The 27408-nt window shown below is 38.7% G+C and overlaps 1 protein-coding gene and 1 long non-coding RNA gene across 3 annotated transcripts in view; both read left to right on the forward strand.

Moving 5' to 3' along the window:
* The first annotated feature begins 107 nt into the window (after positions 1-107).
* Positions 108-13055, forward strand: LOC128859972 (uncharacterized). 2 transcript variants are annotated; one of them, XR_008454207.1, is made up of 2 exons: positions 108-2327; positions 11801-13055. It is a non-coding gene; the product is annotated as an uncharacterized LOC128859972 (long non-coding RNA). The 2 variants fall into 2 exon arrangements; XR_008454206.1 differs by having other exon boundaries at positions 11804-13055.
* Positions 13056-13419: 364 nt separating this feature from the next.
* Positions 13420-27408, forward strand: part of LOC128861886 (protein still life, isoforms C/SIF type 2) — a 418993-nt gene continuing 405004 nt past the window's right edge. The window contains exons 1-2 of the mRNA XM_054100262.1: positions 13420-13566; positions 13971-17150. Coding sequence (XP_053956237.1) covers positions 13420-13566; positions 13971-17150 — 3327 coding nt within the window. The remainder of the gene's footprint in view (positions 13567-13970; positions 17151-27408) is intronic.

Raw genomic sequence — 27408 nt, forward strand, 5'->3', positions numbered from 1 at the left:
GGCGCACACACATATATGTATATAGCTTTTTCATTGCGCGACCGTGATAAGAAAAACCTTTTCTTCTATTTGGTGTTGCATGAGCACAGTGGGTTTCAACCGTCACACACAAATCCATTCGTCTACGGCGACTGCCCCTTCTCCTACTTCCTCAAGCAAACTATGGCTCATAGGAAATTTTATTTTTCTCATTTTGTTGCTGTACTTAAATCTCATTCGAAAAGACATTTCCTCAGTTCTAAAGTTTGGTATTTAATATAATTTTTACACACGCACAAAAATGGAAGAGTGAATCTCGACCACAAACTGATAAGGATGTGTGCTCAATATAGTTATGTTAAAATATGTTGTATATAAATACGCATTATTGTTCAGATAAACAAGGTTGTAAGTATTATCTGTGTCTCTGGGTAAAATTATATCAACAACGTCAACAACAGAATATATGTTCACCATTCAAATTCACTTTCATTTGACATAGTGTGGCTTCGTATATTTAATATGAATATTGAAAGCTTTTACGTTAACTGAAAGCTGAACGAAGAGAGCGCCAACCAACCATTATTTGTGAGTAAAAGCCCGACATCGGCAAACACGCCCAAAGTTTCTTCATTCTTGAATAGGCATTGAAAACAAGAAAATAATCACACAAGGCCAATATTGAGTTGAGAGGCAGAGCAACTGAGGGCAGAAAATTCAACTTTAAAAGCTTGCAAGATGTACATACATCTTGTCTTACGTAAATAAAGTCGAATAAAAAGGCGCAGTAAAAGTTGAGAGAATGAAAGTTGTATGCTTTCAAAGCGGGAAAGTAAAAGGAGAGCAATCGGCCGCGCTAGTGCGCAAAACTGTTATAAACGAAATGACCAATAGGACGACTTTTAATACTCCTAGCAGTATTCGCTCTCACACAAACTGGCGAGCTGCAATGGCTATTAAAACCACAATTTTTCAAGGTATATGTAAATAGTAGACCCATTTTACTCTCAAGCTCCGAATCACTTACGAAATTCTGCTGTTATTACGAAAGAACAATAGCTTACACGAAGCACACAACATGCACAAGTACGGGTAACACAAAGGGGTCCAAGACAACGAATTAAACCGAACAGAAAACGACGAGTTAATACACGAAATTTAAAGAGTGCTGGTTTGAGCGATGCCGGATGCAAGGATGTTCCGTCGCTGGATGGAGAGCGCAGAACCTAACGCACACGAATGCTAGGCACCACGGAGCAATTGCTTGGATAGATGTGGTGAAAATCAGTCATAACGAGAACGTCGTCGGGTGCTGTGGACGTTTAGAGCAGAAGCCAAAAATCGGTTTAGCAGTTCGCGCGCTGTGAAAAATCTAATTTCTTACACCCACATAACAACATAAAATTCCTGTGAAATGTAAATCTGTAATAATTTGTTGTAAGTGCAGGGTGTGCAAAATTAAAAGAATATGTAATGGAAAATGGAAATAATGTGTGCATGTGTGCAATAAAAACGGAATGGTGTTAGTGTATTGGTGATGCAAGCAAAGTGCGCGAGCAAATAGCAAAATGATTAAGAAATAGTAGTGAAAGAAAGACTAAATATCAAAACAGGAGCTGACAGATGAGAATATTTAAGAGCAGTATTAACCAAAATGCATCAATGCCTAGTAAAATAACCAATATTAATAACAGAAATAGTATGCAAAATTGCAGCAACAATTTGACTTATAACTGGACAAAAATTCCAAAAGAAAACGCACAATAAAGAAATAGACCAACAAAATTTCGCGAACAGCAGCAGGAAGGGCAGCAACGTCCCCAGCTGCAATCGCAATATCTAAAGACGCGTATGTATGTGTGTACGTCAACTGAGCAAAACAATTTTTTGAAATTAGATATTGCGAAGCAAATCGCCGAAAATCACTTACATATGTACATTTGATTAAAAAGCGAACGCAGCAATGATGGGGGCGGATTGATGGATGAAAACAAATCAACGATGGAGGGGCAAAAGTGTAACAGCAACACTAATAGCCATAAAAATAACAGCGATAACTGTTATAAAAAAGGAACAAAAAATTAAAAAAATACGCATACCAAAACAAAAACAAAATTTGAAGAAAATATAAAAGTAAATTTTAGCGGAAGGGGGTGTAAAAAATAACACTAACAGCAACAACTGTTGGTACTCTGACAGCGCCGCATGGGAGCTGGCAGTAAGCAGCAGCGTAAGCAGTTCAACTTAGTAAAATGTAATACGAACACGAATTAAAGAAGAACAACAAAAATATAAAATAGCTGCAGAAAAATTACAGCTTCACTATATCCATGTGTGTGTGTGCAGATGTGAGTGTGTGAAGAAAACGCCTTGTGTGCTGCAAAACAACAGCAAATGCAACAAAGGTGGATGGTAGTTAGAGGTTGGGAGGGGAGACGAATTGAGGGAGGTGCATTTCGGTTAGTTTAAAAGGCTGTAAGACAGTTGCATGCAGTTGTTGTAGCAGTGAAAAGAAATGGGCGAAAAGAATAAAAGCAACAAACACCAACTCAACGCACTTAACATAAATACTACATACGCACACACATACACATACAAACACGTTCGCAAACTTAAAGGAGCATATGAGGACAAACGCTTGCAAACAGCTATGCACCGAGCATTGAGCGCAAACGAAATAGGAACAGCAGCGACGGCGGCAGCACATCAGCCAACTCATAACACACTTTTATTCCATTTGCCTACATTTCGGCGCTGGCGAGCTGCCTCCAACACGTGAACCACGTCAGAACGTGTGCATGCATGTGAATACATCTGCTCGTGTGTGTGTGCGTGTTGACGAGTTTAAGTATGATGTAGCTGTTGTTGTCGTTGTTGTCGCTATTGTACTGTTGTTTGTTTAATGTTTTGAGTTTTTGGGGTTTGCTGTTGCACGAAATTTCGCGTTTTACACGTTGGCTGTTCGAAAAAATTGAAATAAACTAAATGTGTGTGTGAATACATACATACATATATAATAAATAAAAGAATAGGAGTGAGACCGCAAATTGAGGGAATGCTTCTATGAATACAATAAATGAAAAACATTTGAGAATAGGAAATACAAAATAATATAACCTTAAACAAATCTAACAGTATTCGGTTGTAGTAGTACATAAATATGGCTAAAGCAGGATACGAGTACATCTGTGAAAAGTTCAAAAAAAAAAAAAATCCCCAACATGTATTTGTATACATGTGTAAGCTAATCTGACATACACTGACTAATTTAAAACCAAAATAAAAATCGCGATAAGAAATACCGCTGCACCATATTAAGACGAGTGCAAAAAGTTGGTAAGGAATAATGCCTTGACTTTCTGTTGCATTTAATCAGAATGAATTTTTTACGGGGCGAAATTTCAATGACAACATCGAGCAGATTCCCTAAATGCAACTACACCTTCTCTAGTTGCAACTGCATGCACAGCGGTCGCGCACCAGCAGCGTCATCTGCTACGTCATGCATACAAGGATATTATAAACGTCACAGCTTTCATATGATCACACACACATACGACTGTACTTGCACTTGCACTTTTGCAAACTCTTGCCCACCATTACACGTCTATGCGCATAATTTTGTAAATTTTTAGGCGAATGTGTGGTGGCTGTAGGCTCCAATGCTAACATGGCCTTTTTGGTGTGATTGAAAATTGTTATAATGAGTTGGTGATGCGAACCGTTTAAGAAATACAGTGCTTCCGAAAAAATAGTAGACATTAACGCACATCCCATGGTGAATATTAGTTGGTGTCACTTTGAAAACAAAAACAATTCATTTACGTTATAAAAAATAAATTTCAAAAACTAAAAAATTAATAAAATTTAATGAAATAAATAAAATAAACAAAGTGGAATTAAAGTAAATTTAATAAAATAAATAAAAATAAAACAAAGTAAGATTAAATAAAATAAAGCAAGATAATATAAAATAATATAGAAAAAAAAACATATATTTGAATTCAAAAAATTAAAATAAAATAAGGTAGAAAAAAACTTAACAAAAATTAAGTCTAAAAATAAAAATAAATTAAATGAATTAAAACAAAATATGATAAAATGCAAAAATAAGATAAATTAAAATAAAATGAAATGAGTTCAAGCAAACAGAATTAAAAAAATTATGAATTTAATATAATTATGCAAAGTAAAATAAAATAAAACTCTAATTTTAATTATAATTCTTCTCGCTTGTGAAAATATTATCTTCGTATAAAATAGTAGCTTGAAGTCGATGGCACTACTTTGGAAAGAAATAATTAAGTTTATATACAAATCCAGAAAAAATATAATAAAGGGCCGTGTTGCCTAGATGTTGTCTTAAAATAAAACGTGCAAAAATTTGGATTCTTTCAGATTTAAATATTTTTTTCAAAATACGGCTTTTAAATTGTGAATAATTATATCATTTAACTGTCCACCATAACATGTCTGCAAGCTGTCATACAGGAATTAGAATTTTCAAAAACTCACACATGCCTTATCGCATTGAGTTTAGCAATCTCGATCCGAATGTTGTGTTTCAGCTCCAGATTCGTTGTTGGCTTGATCAAATAGGCCTTACTTTTTAATAAACTCCGCAAAAAGTAGTCTAGTGGAGTTAGAATGCATAATCACGTGAACATTAACCGACCGGGAGACTTAGATGGCAATAATACAATTCTCGTATTATGTGGCTTGTGGTCATATCCTGTTGAAAATAAACATCGTCTATGTCTATTTCTTAAAGCTCGGGCCACAAAAAATCTTCAATCAGTTGTCTATAGCAATGTGCATTGACAGTGGCAGCTCAATCATTTTCATCTTCGAAGAAAAAGGCGCCAAATTATTCCACGAGTCCAAAACTACACCAAATAGTATATTTTATTTTTTAAGGACGCAAATGTAAATCCTTAAGTAAAATGCGCCAAACACTCGATTTATGAATGTCAATTGTTGAGACCGTCGAGGTATTTATCTTGAAAATTGTTCAGCAAAAACTTGCGCTACATCAGAAATGTTCTGAGCAAAACATTCAGTTTTTGGTCTGCTAGTCCTTTTTTCATCCACGATAGAACCAGTTTCCTGAAAATTTACACGAACCCTGGGATTGTCGACTCATTCGGACGATTACACTAGTTTACACCAAAAATGGTCCTGGACCAAAAGGCGTTTTTTAAACTAGCTTGAGGTCGCTGAAACCAAAAATGAATTTTTTTTTTCAAAGAACGGTTTCTGAGATATTCCCAAAAAGCCTGTTTTTAGGGCAATAGTACAGTTATTACCAGCAATCTCGAAAATAGTGCGCGCCATTTCTTTGAAGTGCATAAATTTCGAAAGGCACACATATAACCTACATGGCAATATATAATTCGTGTCAATGGAAGTCGTAGTTTTCGCAAAACAGCTGTTGAAAGTTAAAAAAGTGGCATTTTTGGCGTTTTTTACTAAATTATCAAAATTGTATATCTGCGTGCTTGACAAATGCCAAGGATGATTAAAAAAGGTACCGACAAGAAATTATTCACTACGGACAACTAGGCGTCTTTTTTGAAAGACTCTTTGCTTACACGTGTCCCCTTGCGGACACCTCCAATAAGCGGACACTCCCCATAAGCGGACGAAAATTGTGGAACCGTGAGTGTCCGCTTTTGGGAGGTTTCACTGTATATATATATATATATCATTAGCGCTTATTCCCTTTTTGGATGTTCGATCAAGCTCCTCCTCATAATTGCGGCGTCCCTGCCAAGGGGTGACCGCTATTATAAACAACTTTTTCTGTGTTTTGCTGTTTCACGGAGAACTCCGAATAGTTTTCACGCACCAAGCCATTTGGCTACGGCGGCCTTTTCCCTTTACTGCTTCCATAATTGCATAGTCGGATTACAAGCTTTTTTTTTAAGTCACCGAAAAACAGACAACCTATATACCGAACCAACTTGTACAGTTAAAATGGAGCAGTCATCACAAAACAAAATTTCAAGAAAATATTTTCAGGCATTGTCACGGGTTTGAAATTCGTAGCTTGGGGGCTTACGGATCCAAAATTGTGGTTGAATTTTGAAAAATCTTATCCGATTTCGTTTATTTTCATCTAACACGCGTACCTACAGCAAATAATTTTTTATAGCTATTCGTAATAAATATTGTTTCACATAAAACCTGGTGCTGGAACCTCTGTTAGTTCTTGTAAATGAAAAAATCCAAAACAACAAAAAACAATTTCTCTACGCCAAAAAGGCAAATTTCCCTTTTGTTATGCTTTAGGAAAAAATATTAATATTTTCACGTTATGTTATACGCTTCGTGTTGGTCGCACTTGAGACAACAGTTAATAACTCTACTTGCAGCGGGACACTTAACAACCAAAGCAAACTTCTTATCATACCCATATTGCCACAATAGCTTAGGCCTGAAAAATGTTCTACGAGTCTACAAGCTTCTATCACGAAGAACTGCAAAAGGATGTCAGATCCTTCCCAAACCAATAATTATAACTATATTAGAAAATTTCGCAAGTTGAAGTGCAAAATGTTCGTAACTTGCCGTGACGTAATTGTACACGAATTGTCAGTTGTTTCTGAAAAATTCACTTAGGGCAGATTACCTATATCACGTTATGGGCAACCGTCTGTATTGTCTCAACCATGGCTTCAATCTCCATTTTCGAGCTGCCAGTATATTGTGCTGTAACTTCTATTAACTGTGGGCTCATTATGGCTTTACTAATGATACTGTTGAATCGTTGTTGTCACAACCTTAAAGTGTGCATTTTAATGTTAAACAAATTTTGTTCACTTTTACAGTAATTTGCAGTTCGTAACGATGCGATACCCCTCATCTTTTAGTATAGAAAACCTTAATGCATTTTAGAGGCTGATTGCACAAACAACTCTTTAAGAAAATATTATGACTATCAACGTCAACCATATCAATCGTATGTCAGAGCTCGCGCATTGATTTGTTACTATAGGCTGATAGACATTTTTTTCCACATCCCACTAGTTAAATACTCTAGTAATAAATAACATACGTGCATATGTGTACATACATATGTACATGCATACGCACTATGGCATTTGCTTTAGCAATATGTCAGCGGACATTTATTTGTTTGTTTGCAAACAAGGCCTGCATCCTTTTGCGCAATAATTTGCAACAACCGACAATCAGCGGCGCGGCGCGACACGCTATCCACACTGCCTAGCCACTATTCCGCAACCATAGCTCAGAGCTCAGCAACAGCGACGACCATCAACTAGCAACACAAACAACTAACAATCATTGGCGATGTCCTTGCGCCGAAAACGTTAACGCAAAAAGGAGAAGGTTTTTACCTTCATTTTTTTTTCTCATTTTTACTCTTATCTTGTTGTTGCTGTGCTTTTGACAAAAATATAATGCCACAATATATTTGTATGTACATACGTATGTATCTAGTATTTTTTTGCTGGCTATTGCACGCATACAGAGGAAGGGGTGCTAAGCCTCGCAGCGCATATCCTTCACCGTTTTTATATCATCAACCAAATAAACGTAGCGTATATGCAGGCGTGTTTGTGATGGACAATGGGTGAGGTAGGAAAACATGTGAGTGCAATATATTATGTAAACTATATGGATATGTTTGAATAGCGGTTTATTTTAACATATATGCCATTTTAAATTTCCTTCTCATTCCAATGAACATTATTTTCTACGCTACAAGTACTTGCGCATATGTACATATGTATGTAGGTATGCGTATGCATGCACTATTCAAATGATTTTTGTTTTTGTTTTGGACAAGTCTAGTATTGAAGTGGCAATAGAAAATTAAAGAAATAGGTGTACATATTTTCATATATTCAAATATTAATTCATATCTTCAATTTCAACTTTAAATGCTTGAGTTTAGCTAGAAATTCCATGTAAATATAATTCATTTCGACAATAATTCAAAATCCGGAGCACTCCTTTAAGATATGGGCAATTCGGTCACCATATATGAGTTTGAGGCTAGTTGACATATCATACGCTTTAAAGGAATAAATGTTTTTGTTGATAACATAGGCCAAAGTTTGTAGAAGCAAAGATTTTTAACCTGCCGACATGCCGAATCGAAACTCAGAATAGCTCAAGTATGCCGGGGTTTTGATATATTCCAGCTTAAAATTGTAAAATTCACATTTGAGTTTATTTACGGTTAGGCAGCGCCATGAGATATTGTTCCATTTTTATAGGTCGTAATGTCATAGTTTCTCAAAGTAACGGGTGTTTAAAAGCTTGAGAACTTAAAATGATAATACAAAACAGATATTGTGGGAAGGATTTTTTTATTATAGTCTGGTAAATAATTTCATGATATTTATTTTTTGAATACGCCGGATATCTTCGCCGTGGCAACAAGTTAAACGCCCCATTTGATGAGTCCAATTTGTGACTACCTTTTCCATTTAATCTGGCCATATGGCAACGGTAGCTTGAAAGGTGCAATAAATCGATTGCTAAGCGCGCTGTAGGGTAAGTTGCGCCGTCTTGTTAGCACCAAATGACGTCTGTGTTTAGCTGATTAATTTTTGGAAATAAACATTCAGTCACCATGGTTCCGTAGCGTTCGCCATTCACCGTAACGGCAACTCATTTTCCAATTCGAAAGAAAAAAAAATGACCGTTGATGCCAGCTGTGATCAATGAACTTCGCCAACAGATTTACTTTTTTCAAAGTAAATGTTCCCAATTTGGCAACGTCAAACGCTTTATGATCAAACCATAGTTTATCGGTATGGATATTTTATATATAACTTCTTCTTCTTAATTGGCGCGATAACCGATTTCGGCCGAGTTTAACAAAGCGCGCCAGTCGTTTCTTTATCGTGCTTACCGGCGCCAATTGGACACATCAAGTGAAACCAAGTCCTTCTCCACCTGATCTTTCCAACGCAGAGGAGTTCTTCCTCTTCCTTTGCTACCACCAGCTGGCACCGCATCAAATACTTTCAAAGCCGGAGTGTTTGTATCCATTCAGACGACATGACCCAGCCAACATAGCCGCTGGATTTTTATTCGCTGCGCTATGTCTATGTCGTCGTTAAGCTCATACAGCTCATCGTTCCGTCGCCTCCGATATTTGCCGCGGCCAACTTGCAAAGGTCCAAAAACTTTGCGCAGAATCTTTCTCTCAAACACTCCATCGGATGTTGTCATCGTGCACGCTTCTGCGCCATACGTTAGGACGGGCATGATGAGAGTCTTGTAGAGTGTTAGTTTTGTTCGTTGAGAGAGGAATTTACTACTCAATTGCCTACTTAGTCCAAAGTAGCACTTGTTGGCAAGAGAGATTCTACGTTGGATTTCAAGACTAACATTGTTATCGGTGTTAATGCTGGTTCCTAAGTATACGAAGTCCTTTACAACCTCGAAATCATAACTGTCAACAGTGATGTGGGAGCCGATACGCGAGTGCGCCGACTGTTTGTTTGAAGACAGGGGGTACTCGTTTATCCTCGTTCACCACCAGACCCACTCGCTTTGCCTTTATCCAGTTTGGAGAAGGTAGAACTAACAGCGCGGTTGTTAAGGCCGATGATGTCGATATCATCGGCATACGCCAGCAATTGTACGCTCTTATAAAAAATTGTGCCTGAGCGATTAAGTTCTGCGGCTCGTACGATGCTCTCCAACATCAGGTTAAAGAAGTTACACGAAAGCGAGTCACCCTGTCTGAGACCTCGTTTGGTATCAAACGGCTCGGAGAGGTCCTTCCCAATTCTGACGGCGCTGCTGGTGTTGAGCAACGTCATAGCCGTATTAGTTTTGTGGGGATACCAAATTCAGACATCGCGGCATACAGGTAACTCCTTTCCGTACTGTCGAATGCAGCTTTGAAGTCGACGAAAAGATGGTGTGTGTCGATTATCCTTTCATGGGTCTTTTCCAAGATTTGGCGTATTGTGAATATTTGGTCGATGGTAGACTTTCCAGGTCTGAAGCCACACTGATAAGGTTCAATCAGTTGGTTGACGGTGGGCTTCAGCCTTTCGCACAATACGCTCGCTAGAACCTTATAGGCGATATTTACAAGACTAGTCCCGCGGTAAATGGCACAAATTGCAGGATCGCCCTTCTTATGGATTGGGAAAAGCACACTTAAATTCCAATCGGTAGGCATGCTTTCATCTGAGAATATTTTGCATAGGAGCTGATGCATGCACCTTACCAGCTTCTCGCCGCCATGTTTGAATAGCTAGAAATAAACACTATTGCCACCATTTAATATTAACATGCATGTAAACCCAACACAAACACGCTGTGAGAGATGAGTGTGAAATTGGTTTGGCTCATGATATTTGTGTGGCTGGTGTTTGCGCTTAAACACGCCAGCGGGAGCAAACCCAACAGGCTGCTATAAACTCATTATACAACGCGATGGTTCCGCCGCTACTTTGATATGTGAGGTATTTCCACTGAAGCCAAACGTCTTCCAAACGGAGCTTACGAGCTTTAATCTCTTTGACGCCCTATGCTCCAAACAGGAATTAATGGATCGCATATAAATATATATTTCATCATTTTATTACTGATATCGGTAATTGATTAGCGACCTGTGGTTTCTTAAAATGTTCAAAGCCTTTGTACTCTAAGAACAATTTTATAAGCCTGTTTGAATCCGGCTGGTGGCGCTGGAGTGATATATTTCTAAAAATCATATCTATGTTCCGATTTAGTTTACATTCAAAATATATATTTGTTGCTTGAAAAAATATGTTCTACAGGGAGCCAAGATATTTCGAAAAATTGAATTTGATTCGATTCAGTAATCGGTTCTTTACTGAAATAAAAATGAGTTATATCAGGATTAAAAAATTTATTGAAAAATGTGTACTGTAGATCCCTTCATTTGGGGAAATATCAAGACGCACATCACAAGTAAAAGGAGGAGTTCGGCCAAACACTTAGTAAAGGGTGTAAGCGACAATTATATATACATACATATATTCTGATAAAAGTGACGTACGACCTTTCAAATTAATTGCCTGAATGACAGAGGTTCTAGCTATTTGGAAAAGGTTGCTTACCAGTTGATTTGTGATTTTTGGACAGTGCCGGGCAATACAGTGTAGACTTAAAATTTATACTTTTTCACCGGGACATTCTAAAAAATATTTTGAGCGCTGTTTGCGATCAGATCTTTCTTGATACTCTTCTCCTTGCCATTCAAACAACTTAACTTACTTTCACAACTCTTTTTACAGTCCTAATTTGGTGTAAACATTTAAGCTTTGGAATGTGGGTGCTTAGTTTATGAGTTTGAGATGGGTTGGCCTGATTTTGTTGATAATTGTGTAGAGTTATTTTATTTAGAGTTGGCGAAATTGTGTTTGTGCTTTTATCTACATAATACAAAATAGTGGAAAACGGGAGAAAGAGCGCAGAGGGTGGGGTGTATTTTAGGGTTAATACTTTTACCTTATGTTGTTATTTATTTGAGCTTAATAGCTCGCATAGCTGGCCAAAGCGGACCCACATGGTACGGCTAACTAGCAATTATCTCAAAATATTGAGCCTTGTGCCGCGGGGACTCTGGGAGTTTCAAACTTATATTCATAGCTTTTAGAGTTCAGACATACCAACTTCACACAGTTTGCGAAAATGTATGAGAGTCTGTGTGGCTAAAGTAAAAATCTATATATATATAACTTATTCCACCTTTGTGAGTGTTCCTACAGTGGAAATATTGCGGTTTTGCAGCAGCCACCCTAATGTTTTCTTCACACATAAACGCACATACTCAACTGCATACGCTTCTATTCATCAGCAGTAATGTGAAAACTACATTGACGGCGAAAAAGTATAAAAATATGTACAAAGTGTGGCATAGATTCAAGTTAAATAATCAAAAATTTATCAAATTATCAAATAGTTAGTGCAAAATGTTGGAGGAAAAATATAAAGTGAATATATAAAACTAAATAAACCTAGCTTAGACGCCCTATGCTCTAATCGATGTTAAAGGAAAAATCAAAAAATAATAATTTAGTGAATAAAATAAAGCTAAGCCAAATATTTGCAATACTTGTCCATTTAAGGTGCATGAAAACAGTGTTTACAAGTCCCTTAGCGTTGTTTTATGTTTGGAAAAATATTACAGTTATAAAATAGAATATAAAAATATAGGGAAATCTTCGTTATTCTTCGTGTCTATTACATGTTGCAGCATTCGAGTTAATTAATTACGAGTATCAAATTCGTGTATCGGGATATTAAACTACCAACAATATTCAGAGATATGTATATAAGTATAATTCGCCGACGTCGATAATCATAGAGTATTAATACATATTTATAAAAAATTAGCAAAAATATCTAACTAATAAAAATCGTAGAAAATGTGAAACAGCTTTACATACTAAAGATCCACGCGCGTGCAAGTATATGAATGCTCGCGGAAGGGTATTATTCATACATTGAGTATAATTTTGATTTAAAAATACGATAATATTTGGCAAAAAATATGGTGCTAGCATATGTGAGATTCTAAGTATATCTCAGTATCAAGCCAAACAAAAAATCAGTACATTGCACAGTGAATTGCGGTGAAGTGAGAATGGAAATTCAAAGCAAAAAAATTTAATTAAAATTTATTAGTTACATAAATTCAAGGTACTGAAGGTGCTAATACAAGTGTAGCTCAAATTTTAATATTAACAAAAAAAGAACAATAGAAATAAAAAAAATTCCCTATAGAATTTGTGAATTAACTTGAAAAAAAAATCAATTTTGGTTTTCGGAATGATTTTAATTTAGATTACTTATACTGCAGTGTATTCCAATGTACGCGCACTCTTTTCGAGCGAGCGCGTCCACGTCGCCGAAATTGTAGGTAAAAGGCTTACGGCGCATTTGCGACCATTCCTAACAATATCACATAATCGCGGCGGTACGATTGGCCGACTGTTGGACAATGGTCGGCGACGTTGCACAGCTTCGTTCAAACACAGTTTTAGGTTAACACTAGTGGCATTAAGTGGTTAATGAGCATTAAGCAATTAATATTATAAAAATTAAAATGTTAATAAATAAGGACAAATAAAATTAAACAACATCAATTAAAGCCATGCGTAGTGCTCCTATAAAAAGGGCATCGAAGAGCTTTTAGTCTTTATTGAAAAAAGGCATAAAGTGTGTATTACTTAGCGACTCAATATGGATGACTCAACTAGTTAACTAATAATTAAATAATTATTATGTGGTAAATAAAAATCGGTGCTACGAATAAAGTGTGTAAGATAACAATAACTTTAATCCGCATTCATATATACAAAAAAATAAAATAAAAAATAAAAAAAAGGAAATGCGTAATTGTAAAAAATCGTCTGGTGCTGCAAAAAAGGGCTCTTTCAAAACATTGAGCTATAAACGCAAACGCCAATAGGAATGTTTTTAGGTGTTGTAACGGTCTATGAATTACCAGCAATAAATATAGTTAATAAAAAAATCGGTAAAATCACTTTTTGGAGGCTAGGTATTTTCCGGAAATCAACACAAACTCACCCGCCCTACTGGCAACGACGCAGCTTCAACGTAAAGCAATTAGCCCATCTCCAATTCCACATTGCCTACGTGTACGCTATTCCAAGAACATCAGTAATAATACTAACTTACCGCGCGTCATTGCCAATTTCCAACGGTACCATACTAACTTTCTTAGCCCCATCGTTAGTTGCAACTAAAGAAGCATTGACTAGCCTGCTAACATTTGTCAAACCCTCCCACGAAGTATTCATTCCTAATTCACATTTACGAAAATCATTTTATAGTTGGTCTTCTATTTGCCGAACTCAAGAAGCGCCTAAAAGTCCTCAACTTGATACGAGACTCTTTCCCACTTGGGCTTTAATACTCGCGTTTTTTTGGCGCTGGACGTCGCTCCGTAGTTTCGTTCCCGCTCGACGTCCCGCCGCCTGTGCGCCGCCTGTGCTTAGTAGCCGCTCATTCTGGCCGCCTCACATAACAGCGAAAGCGATAACAATAATTCTGTTAGCGGCAGTGGCAGCGATAAGAAGTCCTTCTCGTTGCATTGCTGTTGCGTGATAGTCGACATAACGCCAGTTTCACAGGCCGCACGTTTGACATCGGCAACAACGGCCTCGGGAAGGGATGTAACCGCTGGCGGTGGGGGCAGCGGTGGTGGCGGTGGCGGAGTACTCGGTGATGGTGTCTCACAGCTAGCGAGCAGTCTGTTTCGTTTCGGCAGCAGTAAAAAGCGCGGGGTTTGTATTTGTAATGCCCAATGTAGGCTGCAGTCGTTGGAACAAGCACAGCTCGGCCAGCTAGACCCATCGTTAAAGGCACATCACGGCTCCTTGGATCGACTTTTACAACAGCAGCAGCAGCAACAACAACTGCAGCAAGCGCAACATCGACCTACTGCCTCAGCCGTGCATTCCATTGGTGGCGTAATTGACGGTGGAGGTTCTGGCGCCCTTCTCGGATCAGCTGATTCTGATGGTGATGGGGATGATGAGAAGGAGCCCGAGTTGCCACCACGTCCACCGTCACGCGCAAAGTCGAATGTGCGCCAGATAAAGGAGGAATTTGATCGTGGCGTCGAAGTTGAGAAATTCTATCACCAAATCAACGGCGACATATTTGAGATCACACGTAGGGTACGCGCCCGTGATGAAGATACTATCGAACAAAAGGTGATTAAGCGTAAAGGTTCCATTCGTTTACCACCAGAGCCACCGCCACGACAATCGTCGGCATCTCATGGTCAAGTATATCACGGGCATGATCATGGGATCGGGCAACCGCATCACGTGCATCGTCATGCGGCCGATAATAACAAGCCGCAGCTACCTCCACGTCGTCAGAAGAGTGCTGAAGAGGTACCCGTATCAAAGAGTACCACTCGCGCACCAGATGAACTAGAGTGGTTCGATCGTAAAGCCCAGCAAAGGCATTCAGCACGCTCAGCCGAAAGCGGTGCTGTTCGTGATGATACTATTGAGTGGCTAGAAAGACAAAGGGGTCCTGTGCGCACTTCTTCTGGTCCAAGCGAAATCACTGTGATGAAAGATGAGGTACCCGATTGGCTTTTAGAGCATTTGCCTCGCAAACGTTCCATGGTTGAAAGGTCAATACCGTCAGAATCAAAAACAAGTACCGCTTCCTACGCGAAAGCGCTTAAAGAGGAATTGGCGGAATTATTGAAAAAACCTTTATCTAGACAGAGTTCTGGTCCACCCGGAGAATTTTCGATTCTCAAAACTGATATTGTGGAATGGCTGACAAAATTGCAAACGTCATCAAGAGGTTCCGCACGTGAAGAAGCGCCGCCTCCAAAAACCCGTCGATCGCATCATAGGGGCAACGGCAGTGGTGATACGCAACGATCGCATTCGCAAGAAGATGCCACCGTCGCACAACAGGCGGCGCGCAAGCGGCACTCGCTGGGTCACAGTGACCGCAGCGAGGAAGAGATGATTGATTGGATTGCTTATCCTTTGAACCGACTGCAATCGCTAGGCAAGCCACCGCAAGCGCAGCAAGTCCAGACGATAGACAGACGTCAGCCCTTTCTGGATTTGCATCACAAACCCGCACCTCCGCAACAGCCAATATGCACGGATCGTGAACGGCGATCTCACGAGCGTTCGCGAACACGCAAACTTCGGCATTCCGCCAGCGAAGTTGTAACTGCACCCACCACCTCCGCAGCAGCGCAAAGTCAGCTGGAACGATTATACGCCAAGCCGCACAAAGAGCGTTATCAGTATGTGCCTAAAGAAGCCAAAGATATAATGTTGCCTCCTAAGGAGACTGCTATGACCACTGCCGCCACCGCCGCAACCAGCGCTACTGTGCGTGAATCGAAACGTGAACGATCACGTCGCCATCACACACAGCGATCTGCTACAGTCTCGGACATGTCCGGTCATCATAATGGTGGCCTTAAAAGAAAATCGTCATCGGCTGAACGTGCGCCGCGTTCCCCTTCGCCTTGTAACGATCCCGCCTGTCGTTTGCTCCCCATCTGTACTGACCCGCACTGTCGTTTCCTAGAATGCCAAACAATGGAACGCGGCTCGCGTATGACAGTAACCACATCAGCGTCGACGATGAACCTCGCACGTCATCAACAAGTGGCGAGAGCACAAATGCACACAGTGCCTGCACACATAACGTCGGATGAAACACCAACGCCGCCACCACCGCCTACAGCGTCACAGCAACAACATATGCAACAATTCCAAGCAGTACCACAACGAAGCCTGGTTATTTGTCATGAGTGCCGTTCATGTGCGCCATTGCTCACCTGCCAGAATCGTAAGTGCTTCAACGCCGCCAAGTGCAACTCACTGCCACGCAGCGCAGCAGATTTCAATCGGTTGCGCACCACACTCGCTCAGTCGCCAGCTACGCTCGACGATATAGAACCAGCGCCTGAGACACCTTCACCCCAATTGCGCCATCCAGGCATGCAATATCGTAGCAACTCGCAACCTAACACCCTACAACGAGGCGACTCTGCTGCCGCTATATGGCAACAGGAGAGCATGGCCACGGTGGGGAGCGGTACAATGATGGCTCCAGACATGACCCTCATCTCTAGCTCACAACCACCGCTTCCTCCTTCGTCGCTACACATTGGTTCTGCTATGAACGGTCGCCTCTACTACAACGGTCGCAACGGTAATGGCATGCCACATCTTAATGGCACTAATGGTAAATTAATGAAATCCGCATCGGCTGCATCGCTTAACTCGCGTCGGCGTCGTCACAAAACAGTGCATTTCGGTGAAAATTTACTACGGGAAGTTTGCCAAAATCGTAAACTAATCAAAACTGAACAAGTTCCGTCCGGTTCGGCGCCAATGAAAGCCAACATACAGATGCTATATAATTTTGTAGAAGGTGTGTTGAGTGCGTGGGTGGACGACGACGAAGAGCAGGTGCGTTCCGGTGCTGAATCAGAGCCTGAACAGGGCACTATGGCACTGAAACCGATTTATCGATGCAATCGGTTACGTTACCAGTGCATCAAACGAATCGTAGAGGAAGCGGCTGAGCTACAGGGCACACTAAAACTTGGCAATTCGCGTTATCGTCATCGACATTGGCGCAGCACTGCAAAGCAGTGCAACGAAATGTTTTTGCGAAAGGTAAGTAAAAAAAAAGTTAAACGCCTTTCAAAAGCTGATACACATATACATCCATACATACAAGGTACTTGGGGTATTCGGCTTAATATGCAAGTGCCCTCTTGCGGTTCCTGTCAATTATATCCACTTCTTCGAGCCGACTTCGTATTGTACAAATGTACTTGCCGTTAATATTTTCAGCACAATACTGTAAAATAACAATGAAAATGGCTTAATTTTTTCACCGTTTTTTTCAAAATACTCTCCTTGGAGTCAATAAACTTCTGCTACTCAGAAGTCGGTACCTCCGAAACGAGCTGTTACAAAGCTTCAACTCATTCTTCAGGCGTTGAAAGATGTAGACATCACATTTTATTTATGATGTTGGGCAACAAAAATAAATCAATCGGGGCCGATTAGGATTTTAAGGCAGATGATTTATTAATCAAGTCTTTTGTGTGCTCAAAAACTTCTTCGTGTGAGCCGATGCGTGAGAGCTCTCACTGAAGAATGATTCGACTTCGGCAGTTGGTTTTCCTTAGTTCTCCAAAAAATGCTGCCAAACAAATGGTTGTGTACCACTCAGAATTGACTATTATAAGTTTCGCTAACAGAACTGTTGCGGCATGACCAGATATTCCAAAAAAAAGGTGGCAATAATCGCCAACATTTCTGTACACCAATCGACACGAGTTTTTTTTGGGAATTGCCAAACTATGCGGCTTCCAGCGACAACAAATCTTCTTGACGACCACATATTCATGCAGTATTAAATGTATGCTAGTCCCACTAATGGCCAAGGATGCCACTTTCTCGCGATATGTCACATGTCGATCCTGAGTTATCAGTTGACGCACAGTAGTAGTAGTAGGTAATTCTTTATTTAATTTATAAAAAATTATGGCTAACAATTGATTTGATTCATACAATAATTCATTTAATATATTAAAGTAAATAAATAAATAAGTAAACATGTTTGTGACAATAACGATGTTGTCTGTCACAGCTCTTAAATTAACTAACAATTGAATTCTGCTATAAGAAAATCTCTATAGTGCCAGGTTGAGTTTATGAAACCAGTTAGTGTTCACCAATTTTAGCAATTTAGTAAAGGGTTTTTCAATTAGCGCGGGTCGATTTTGGCGCCCTGTGGCAGCCATTTTGTTTTGGTGACATCTGTCAAATCTTTTGTTTATTATTCAGTTGTTTATGTCAAATCATCATGGCAAGTTACACGATTGAACAGCACGTTCAAATGATAAAACTTTATTATCAAAATGAGTGTTCATTATCGGAAACGTTGCGCGCATTGCGCCCATTTTTCGGTAGACGTGGTGGCCCTTCCAATTTCTTATGGCCCATATTGAACCATATGGACCTAGACGACATGTGGTTCCAGCAGGACGGCGCTACATGCCACACAGCAAACGCCATTTTATTCCATTTCAACATCTACCCGCTCTTATTGAAAAATCCTTTACAGAATTTGGTAAAACGAGCAACAAAAACAAAATGAATATCATTGTCACTTGCGACAGTGAATGAAACTTAACCAAAAAAGAGCTTAAATAATTTTTGTATAAAATCGAAGCTGTTTTTATGAGATATCAATGCTTAACATTCTAAAACGTGAAATATTGCCTCACATTCGCTGATATCGGCGCATGAATTGTTGGTCGCGAAAACCACTTCTGTTTTCGTCCCGTGCGAAAACCTTTATTTTTCGCAATTATCTTGAAAACGAAAAAATTGGCACCAATTATAAGATTATTTAAGAGCTATGAATTAAGTATATTGTCCGAATAAAAAACCATTTAAGTGACGGTTTCTGAGTTTGAATGTGTATGACATGATGGAAGTATGATAAAGTATATTTAAATATATAATTGGCGCATACACCCATTTTGAGTGTTTGGCCGAGCTCCTCCTCCTATTTGTAGCGTGCGTATTGATGTTGTTCTACAAATGGAGGGGCCTACAGTTTCAAGCCGACTCCGAACGGCAAATATTTTTTATGAGGAGCTTTTTCATGGCAGAAATACACTCGGAGGTTTGCCATTGCCTGCCGAGAAGCGATCGCTATTAGGAAAAACGTTTTCTATTTTGGTGAGATTCGAACTTACGCACTTCCAAATAGTAGTCACACAACAACGCATTCGGCTATCACGTCTGCCCATATATAACTACTCGAAAATTCTCTGCGATTCGGTCAAACTTCACAAGCGCAATTTTTTGTTTTTGTTTTTTTTTTTTTAGTACAAACATTTAACTATATACATATAGGTATACAATGTTTGTTGACACTACAACTAGTTTAAGGGAAACTAACAAGCAGTATGATTTTAACAATTTTGTGGGGTTTTTATGAAGAGAATTTTAAAATCTCTTCTTTACATTAACTACCGATAAAATCATATGGTTTTTTTCGCTGGAGTCGTCGGGTTAGACCTGCGGTGTTGAGAAGTTTGCTGGCTTCCTCGTTAATGTGCCTCTGGAGCCTCATAGAGTGGGCTTCTGCTTGTATTTTAATAACTTCAGCGACCGTAGGAATGCAGAGGTCACGATGAATATCTGCATTGCGAACGTACCAAGGTGCGTTGACAATATTTTTGATAATTTTATTTTGAAATCGTTGAATTACATATTTTAATATTATTTTGACTGGCACAGCTCCACATTTGAGCGCCATAAGACCACACGGGTTTGATAATTTGATTGCATATCATTATTTTGTTATATATGGAGAGTTTTGAATTCCGTCCAATGAGCCAGTTCATTTTTAATATTTTCAAATTAAGTTCGCTTCGATTTATTTTTATATGCTCCTTCCAACGTAGCTTAGCATCGAGGGTTATACCAAGATATTCGGCAGTATTTGCGTATGGAATTGGAGCGCCTAGTAGCATTATTGGGTGATGGTTTACTTTTTTATTGGTAAAGGTCACATGAATTGATTTGTTACTATTTTATTTTATTCGCCAAATTTTCGTCAATTTTTCTAATGCGTCTATAGCGATTTGAAGTTTAGTTGCAGCTACTTCGCGGTTTTTCCTGTTGCGAGGATTGCTGTGTTGTCAGCAAAGGTGGCGATCATAGTGCTTGGAGGTATTGGTATATCTTTCGTATATATAAGGTAAAGAAGGGGTCCAAGGGTTCTTCCTTGCGGCACGCCAGCGTTTATTTTCTGCAATTTGGAATACTCGTTCCCTTGTTTTACGCGAAAATACCGTTCAGTTATATACGATTTCATAAATGCACTATATTGAAGTGGCAGGCATGAGTTCAATTTGTTGATAAGGCCTTCATGCCAAACCTTGTCAAATGCTTGCGCGACGTCCAGGAAGACTGCTGAGCATATGTTTTTCTCTTCGAACGATTTTTCTAGGTATCAGATTGCGAAATTCAATTATTGGTTTTAAGCGATTTAGAATGAGCTTTTCTAGTAGTTCTGAAATTTGTGGCAACAAGGAGATTGGGCGGTATGAAGAAACAATATGTGGATCCTTTCCTGGTTTGGCAATCATAATCATGTCTGCAACTTTCCACAGGCTTGGAACATACTGGAGTTGGATAGACGAATTGAATAGATTGGCTAACTTTAATAGACTTTTGTTAGGTAGTTGCTTTAATATTTCTGCTGTGATTAAATCAAATCCACGTGCCTTTTTGTCTTTTAGTTGCTTGATTTCTCTTTTCAGTTCGCTCACAGTTATATGTGGGATTAAAGTTGTTTCTTGATCTAAGGAGGGATATAAGTCATCGGATTGGCCCTCGTTCGGTTGAAAGGTGTTGGATAGATGTTTGCAAATGTTATAGCTTTATCTTTATCATTTCTCGTCCAGGTGTCATTTACATTTTTTACTGGCGGAACGTGACAGTTTGGTCTTTTTAAATATTTTGTGCGTTTCCAAAGCGCATTGCAATTGATCACATTTCAGTGCACTCAGATTTTTTTTTAACTGAATAGAAAGAAGGTGGCATGAAAAGTAAGCAGATTAAAATTTTTAGCGAAACGCATATAGTTTAGTGAAGGCTGTGAGATTAATCCCAGACATTTTAAGGTTAGACCGTGGCACCGGAAAAACCAGGAAATCTGACATCCCTATTTAGCGCACACCGTTAATATATAAGCTAGCAAACAAACATAGCTATTTATTCATATACGAGTATGTATGAGTGTATTTGCGTGAAACTGGTGAAACAAAAATACATAACGTGCAAAACCGCGCAGAACGGTGCAAAACAACAGTGCTAGAAACACAAATCCCTATGCGCCAACGGCAATGGCACCATCATTCTCTAATGTGCCACCATAGAGGAAATACGCTAAAATATGAATAAAAGCGATGCCACTACAATAAATGTCGCATTCAGTTATCTACATTTTCTTTCTAAATATTACACTATTTTCTTTCTGTTATTGTTGCCTTCGCGCGTTTCCCATTTACCATTTTCCATTTTTAGTCTTTGGTTTTGTTTTTTTTTTTTTGTATTTTTTCAGAATTTGCTTTACTGTTTTACGTTTTACTCTTATTGCGGCCTGCCATGTCATTTCATGGATTAAGTAATTTCTATGCGAATTATAATGGCGTACAATGCACACATCCATGCACGCATACAATATATTTACGCAAATGCATGGGCATGGGAGTTGTGTGGTTGTGTGTGTGTGTCTGTGTTGGTACACATCCATTGTAAGTGTATTCAAATATGCACACATATACTTACATATAGGTATATTTCAATAGTTCCATTCAAATACAAAGGGGCGACTAATGCCAATGAGTTTAAAGTGAAATGGTGGAAAATGCGGTAAATACCGAGTAATTCATGGAATAACACAAATCCCCTTTGCTTCCGCAAGGAGCGTTTTTAACTTTCACAACAAAAAGCTTGGATTAGAAATTCCAATTATTTGCATTTACTATCGTTTGTTTGAGCATTTGCGATACGTGTTGTGATGTGATTGCTATTGTGATTTTTGAGTTATTAGCCTAACTTTCTGTACCTTAAAATAGTTTAAGAATAATCCGCTTGACTACATGAATCTGCATCCTGATTATATTAAATACTCACTGTCAAATGATGCTAACACAATTACTTGCGTTTATAGGAAGTGGTTTTTGTATATTTTACATACATCTTGCGGTACACATACAGTTTACCAAGAAAGTTTTCTTACAAAGGGAAGCATTTGTTTTTTTTCCTTATATTTTTACTTTATTTTTTTTCCCTTATTTCGACGATGAAACTAATGGTTCCAGACAATTTTCTCACTTATCTTCAATTCCTGGGCAGTGCAATAAATGCTCACATGGCGATCTGGTTATACGATTTCTAATAGTAGCAAAGAAAAATGTCTAAAAAGCACTACTAACCCACTTGAATTCTCTTGCTACTGCTTTCGTGCGCATAATCGGCATCACAAATCTATAACGAAGAGATATATAAGAGTTGAAAACTTACTGTAAGGCTTAATTTTACTTATAAGTGATTCAGTAAATAAAGGAAAGAAACAAATTGAGCTGGCTAGGAGCATAGCAGTATAGTTTCCCTAAGAGCTAAATTGACAACAGATGAACCCTTAGATGATAAAGGAATTCTTCATTGCTAAGAACGATATTCTTAAGATACGAAACCCACATGAAAACTATCATCACAAATAATGGAAAATATATACCATAGCTGCAAAAAATTAACTCGAATGGAGAAAAATCAAAATACTCGATTCCTCACTTACGTTTGTAAACAACGATTTTTTAAGGTCACGCGTTAACTAAATAAAAAAAAACTATCCGAACCAAAATGTGAGCTTTGCAATCATTATCTCGATGTTGAGCATTTCCAACTGCTCTGCTTTAGCTGATCATCTTCAAAAAATCCTGAAGTACCAAGTTATTAACGGTAACTCTCTTATGTAATCTTTGACATTTGTCAAGTAGACAGATGCATAATTTTACACAATAGAACAACGCGTCAAAATTATTGAAACTTATAATGAAAATGGTTAATCCTTAAGAACAACATAACGCAAACTTCCTCATTTTTTTATGGAAACAATCGCCTGAAGGAGTCAACAATTAAATACTGGTGAAAAAACTTCTGTCAAGGATAGAAAAAAGACTGATAGACCAGACTGGGGGTTTTTTCAAAAGTAAAGATTCGATCGAGATTGCTGAACTCAATGGGTTAATGTGTGAGCGAGTTCTTGAAAATTTTAATTCTCCTTGAAAATTTTAATTCTTCTTGAAAATTTTAATTCTCGTTTCAACCATGCCACTTTTCGCTTATAATTGCTAAGAGTTGTGTTTTGAATAAAAATAGCGAAACCTAAAAGAATCTAAATGTTTACTTGTTTTATTTTTAAACGACATCTAGGCGCGTCTATTGAAAAACCGTTCAGAAACTTTAGTAAATCCCCAATATCCTTTGAAATGAGATCTTTCAACTCATTGAAAAGTTGTCTACCTAAAGTGGTATACGAGGTGTGTTTAAAAAGTATCATTTTTCTCACTCATGCCGAAAAGTTCGGCCATTTTAAATGTTCAGTAAATTGTTGACAGCTGCTTTGCTTGCACGTATTTCGGCGCGTCTTCCATTTTTACCTATTCAAAAAGATCGATCAAAGAACCTGTATTAAATTTTGTGTGAAAAACGAAATTAAGTGCGCAGATGCATTCCGAATGTTGGAGAAGCTACTTTGGACCAAAGCAACGTCTATCGGTGGTACAAAATGTTCTCAGAAGGCCGAGAAGATGTGCACGACGAAAAGCATGCCGGATGCCCGAGCACTTCAACAACAGACGAAAAAATTGATGAAGTGAAGAAAATGGTATTGGCAAATCGTTGAATCACCATTAGAGAAGTTGCTGAGGTCCTAGATATATATAATAGCTCATGCCATTCGGTTTTTTTCAAGGATTTAGGCATGAGACGGGTCGCCGCAAAATTCGTACCAAAACTGCTCAATTTCGACCAAAAGCAGCATCGCATGAACATTGCTAATGAGATATTGAACTCTGTCCGCGACGACCCAAATTTGGAAACCAAAGCTTAATCATTTCAGAAACACTTGGATTTGCGGAAGAACAAAAATTGGCTTTTGCATCACGATAACATCGTTGCTTGTGCGCGACTTTTTGGCCAAAAACCACACACGCATTCCCCAGATCTGGCCCTCGGTGACTTTTTCATGTCCCCAAAACTGAAGAGGCCCATGAAAGGACGACGCTACGTTACGATTGACGAGCTTTAGACGGCATCGAAGGAGGAGCTAAACAAGATAAAAAAAAAAAATGATTTTTTGAAGTGCTTCGAAGATTGGAAAAAACGTTGGCACAAGTGCATAATATCTCATGGGGATTACTTTGAAGGGGACAAATAATAAATAAATAAATAATTTTTGAAAATACACAAAATTTGCGATACATTTTGAACACATCTCGCATATACGTCTAGATACAGTGGCACAGATCCTCATCTAGACAGACATACAGGAGTAATGTATCTCTACGCCCATCCTCTGGGCGTGTCTGCTTATTACAGATTGCCCCGTTATAATGGAAATCCGGGCGCTTAGACTTTGCTTATTTCGGCTTAACAGAGCTTCTGTGCGCCTTGCATTGAGAGTAGATCACAATTGTCGTACGATTCTGCATGCGGGTGCGTTCGCTTTTCTTACAAATTTCTCATTTTACTTATCTGAGCTCGGCTCGATGACGCAATGGCCAGGAATTAATATTACTTTTGGGCAAAATTAATCAACCATCTCTTTAAGAAATGTGCACCATTTCATGGCTACCTTGGGGGTTGTCGATTGTTTGGTAAGGGATTTTATCACCTTTGCAACTATTCTTTTAAGTATAATAACATTTTATTAATATTTTTTCTGATATAAGTACATGAGTCAATTAGTCCACCTTTTCATTATACATAAATTAAAAATAATATAGGATATCTATTAACTTCGTTTTTTCCAAAACCCCAATGGTTTCGGTACTCGTTTTGTTTAGCTTTACGCAAAATTTGATCGAGTAACGTTGCTCCAACGATCGCTGCATTTTCGCCACTCAAAATCCTAACACACTTTTAAAACAGCTTTCACGTGCGGAGCGATGTTGACTGCACCGCTGTTGCCAGCGAACTGGGACCGGTTTCTATTGGAAGGGGAAGGTCCAACGATCATTTTCCCCCACCAGCCGATTCGGTTGATCGCTTGGCAGACGCTCCGCGCGGGAAGGCTCATTACTTTTCAATCAAACCATTTACAATATTTATGATTTTTATTACTTCAATAAAACACAGACTGATCAATGGAAAGAGTTGCCAAAGAATAACATTATTATCTATAACTGTAAGCAATGGCTATTCTAGGCTTTACTGTACGCGGATGGATCAATAAGTCCTTGAAAGTAGAAATCTGTTCACAAAGAAAATTGTGACTCTCAATAATTTCCCTGTATAGCTCGTACACTTCATCACACATCCACTTCTTTGATGCGTTCCAAAATAGGCATCTGCTTTATTGACCACGTCCCCTCTTGACCCAAATCTCTACCAACCAATAGGACATATTTGAAAACTGAAAATAGTCGCATGAATATAAATATGATGAATATGCTGGATATAGCAGTAATTTGCAACCTCATTGATACATTTTACCAATGCGACTGCGGACTTGTAAAAAACTCTCCTTCGCTCGGAAATTAAATTTTTCTACGGGCGTCGTATATATCTACGCCAGCTAATTTGGTGTTTAGAAAAAGACCCGAACGCGTCTCTCTACCTGTCATCCAGGGAGTATATGCATTATTTGCTCTCTTTAGCTTAGCTTTATCTACATACTTGCAACTTATAGCAAATTAAAATTTGAAATCCAATGAAACATTTAAACAAACAAATCTTCCATTGCATGTGCAAGTTAAAGAGTGTTGAAAGGACAGAAAAGCAGAAATTTGTATCTCAACATATGGCCAAAAAATTCTTCAAAATAATTATAGTGAAAATTCATAAATTTATCTGGCAAAAGTTCAGACAGATAAAGCAATATTGAATGGAAGTTTAGTGGAGAGATGCCGAAAGCAGTCATAAGCCGATGGAGTCATCTGGTTGAAATCGCATTTATAGTAAGATGCTGATGGTTGAAGGGTGAGTAAGAAAATTGCTACACACATAAAGTCAGCGATTCATCAAAGTTCTTATATTACAAATCTTGCCTACTTCTAGGCGCACTTACGAGCATGTGTTTCAAATCCATGCAGTCGTATTATGAAATTTCAACTGTTTTAACCGTCTGTATGAGTAAACATGTATACGTATATGTAACACAGTATGGGTAAGTGTGATAGCATGAATGTGCTTATGTATGTATGCCATGTATGCTATGCACGAGTATGTACTCTAATGACTTTTGGCAACATCTCGCCAAAGCGATCAAATTCAGTATAAAATACAGCAGCCCTTCCCACGACGAATTCGAGCAACGCACTCTCGCATTTCTATGTCCGTCAGTTAGAAAAGTGGAGACAAGCAAAGAGGCCAAGTGAGGGCAATTTCAAAAGTTAAGTGCAACCGCGCCCTCATTCACAGATACAAGCGCACACAATAAAATAACGTTATGTGTGAACGACGCACACTACTATTCCTTATGCCTAGGCACTCAACTTCAGTGCTCGGACTCCTCTGTGGTAGTTGGCGACTGTGTTCTCGCCTCTTCGACCATGCCTGACACTACCATTATCACCAACACCAACAGCCGCCAACCGCCGCCAACAATAGTTAGCCTTTTGGCTTCAAATGTGTATCGAGCAAAGTTTGGGCTAAAATTTAAAACATTTCAGCTAAGATTTATGGTTTGTAGCATCTCAAGAGCAGAAGTAGTTGTATCATAATAACAACAACAACCGTAAATCGCACAAATCGTTGTAGCGGGAATTGTGTCATGCAGTGCGGCGTGGCAGCCGTTGATGCAATGCAATTCTATGCTTTTCCGCTATTTTCCAAAGAAAATTGCACACTTTTGTTTCGCTCTACGTCAAATTGAATGCACAAATATACCAACAACATCGTACTAGTGGCGAAATAAAAAAGCTATATAAAGGAGGATGCTAAGGCCACAGGAAACCACAATAACGATTACGATGACGTTAGCGTTAGCTTTGACGTTGACGCTAGCGCTGTTGTCCATACTGCTGTAGGCTTTAGCTTTGGTTCTTTGGTGGCTATGATGCGCCTCAGTCGAGCACAATGCATTTTGAATTGTTTCAAATGTCTTTAGAAA

Source organism: Anastrepha ludens, chromosome 4 (genome assembly GCF_028408465.1).
Source record: "Anastrepha ludens isolate Willacy chromosome 4, idAnaLude1.1, whole genome shotgun sequence".
In the NCBI taxonomy this organism is placed as follows: Eukaryota; Metazoa; Arthropoda; class Insecta; order Diptera; family Tephritidae; genus Anastrepha; species Anastrepha ludens.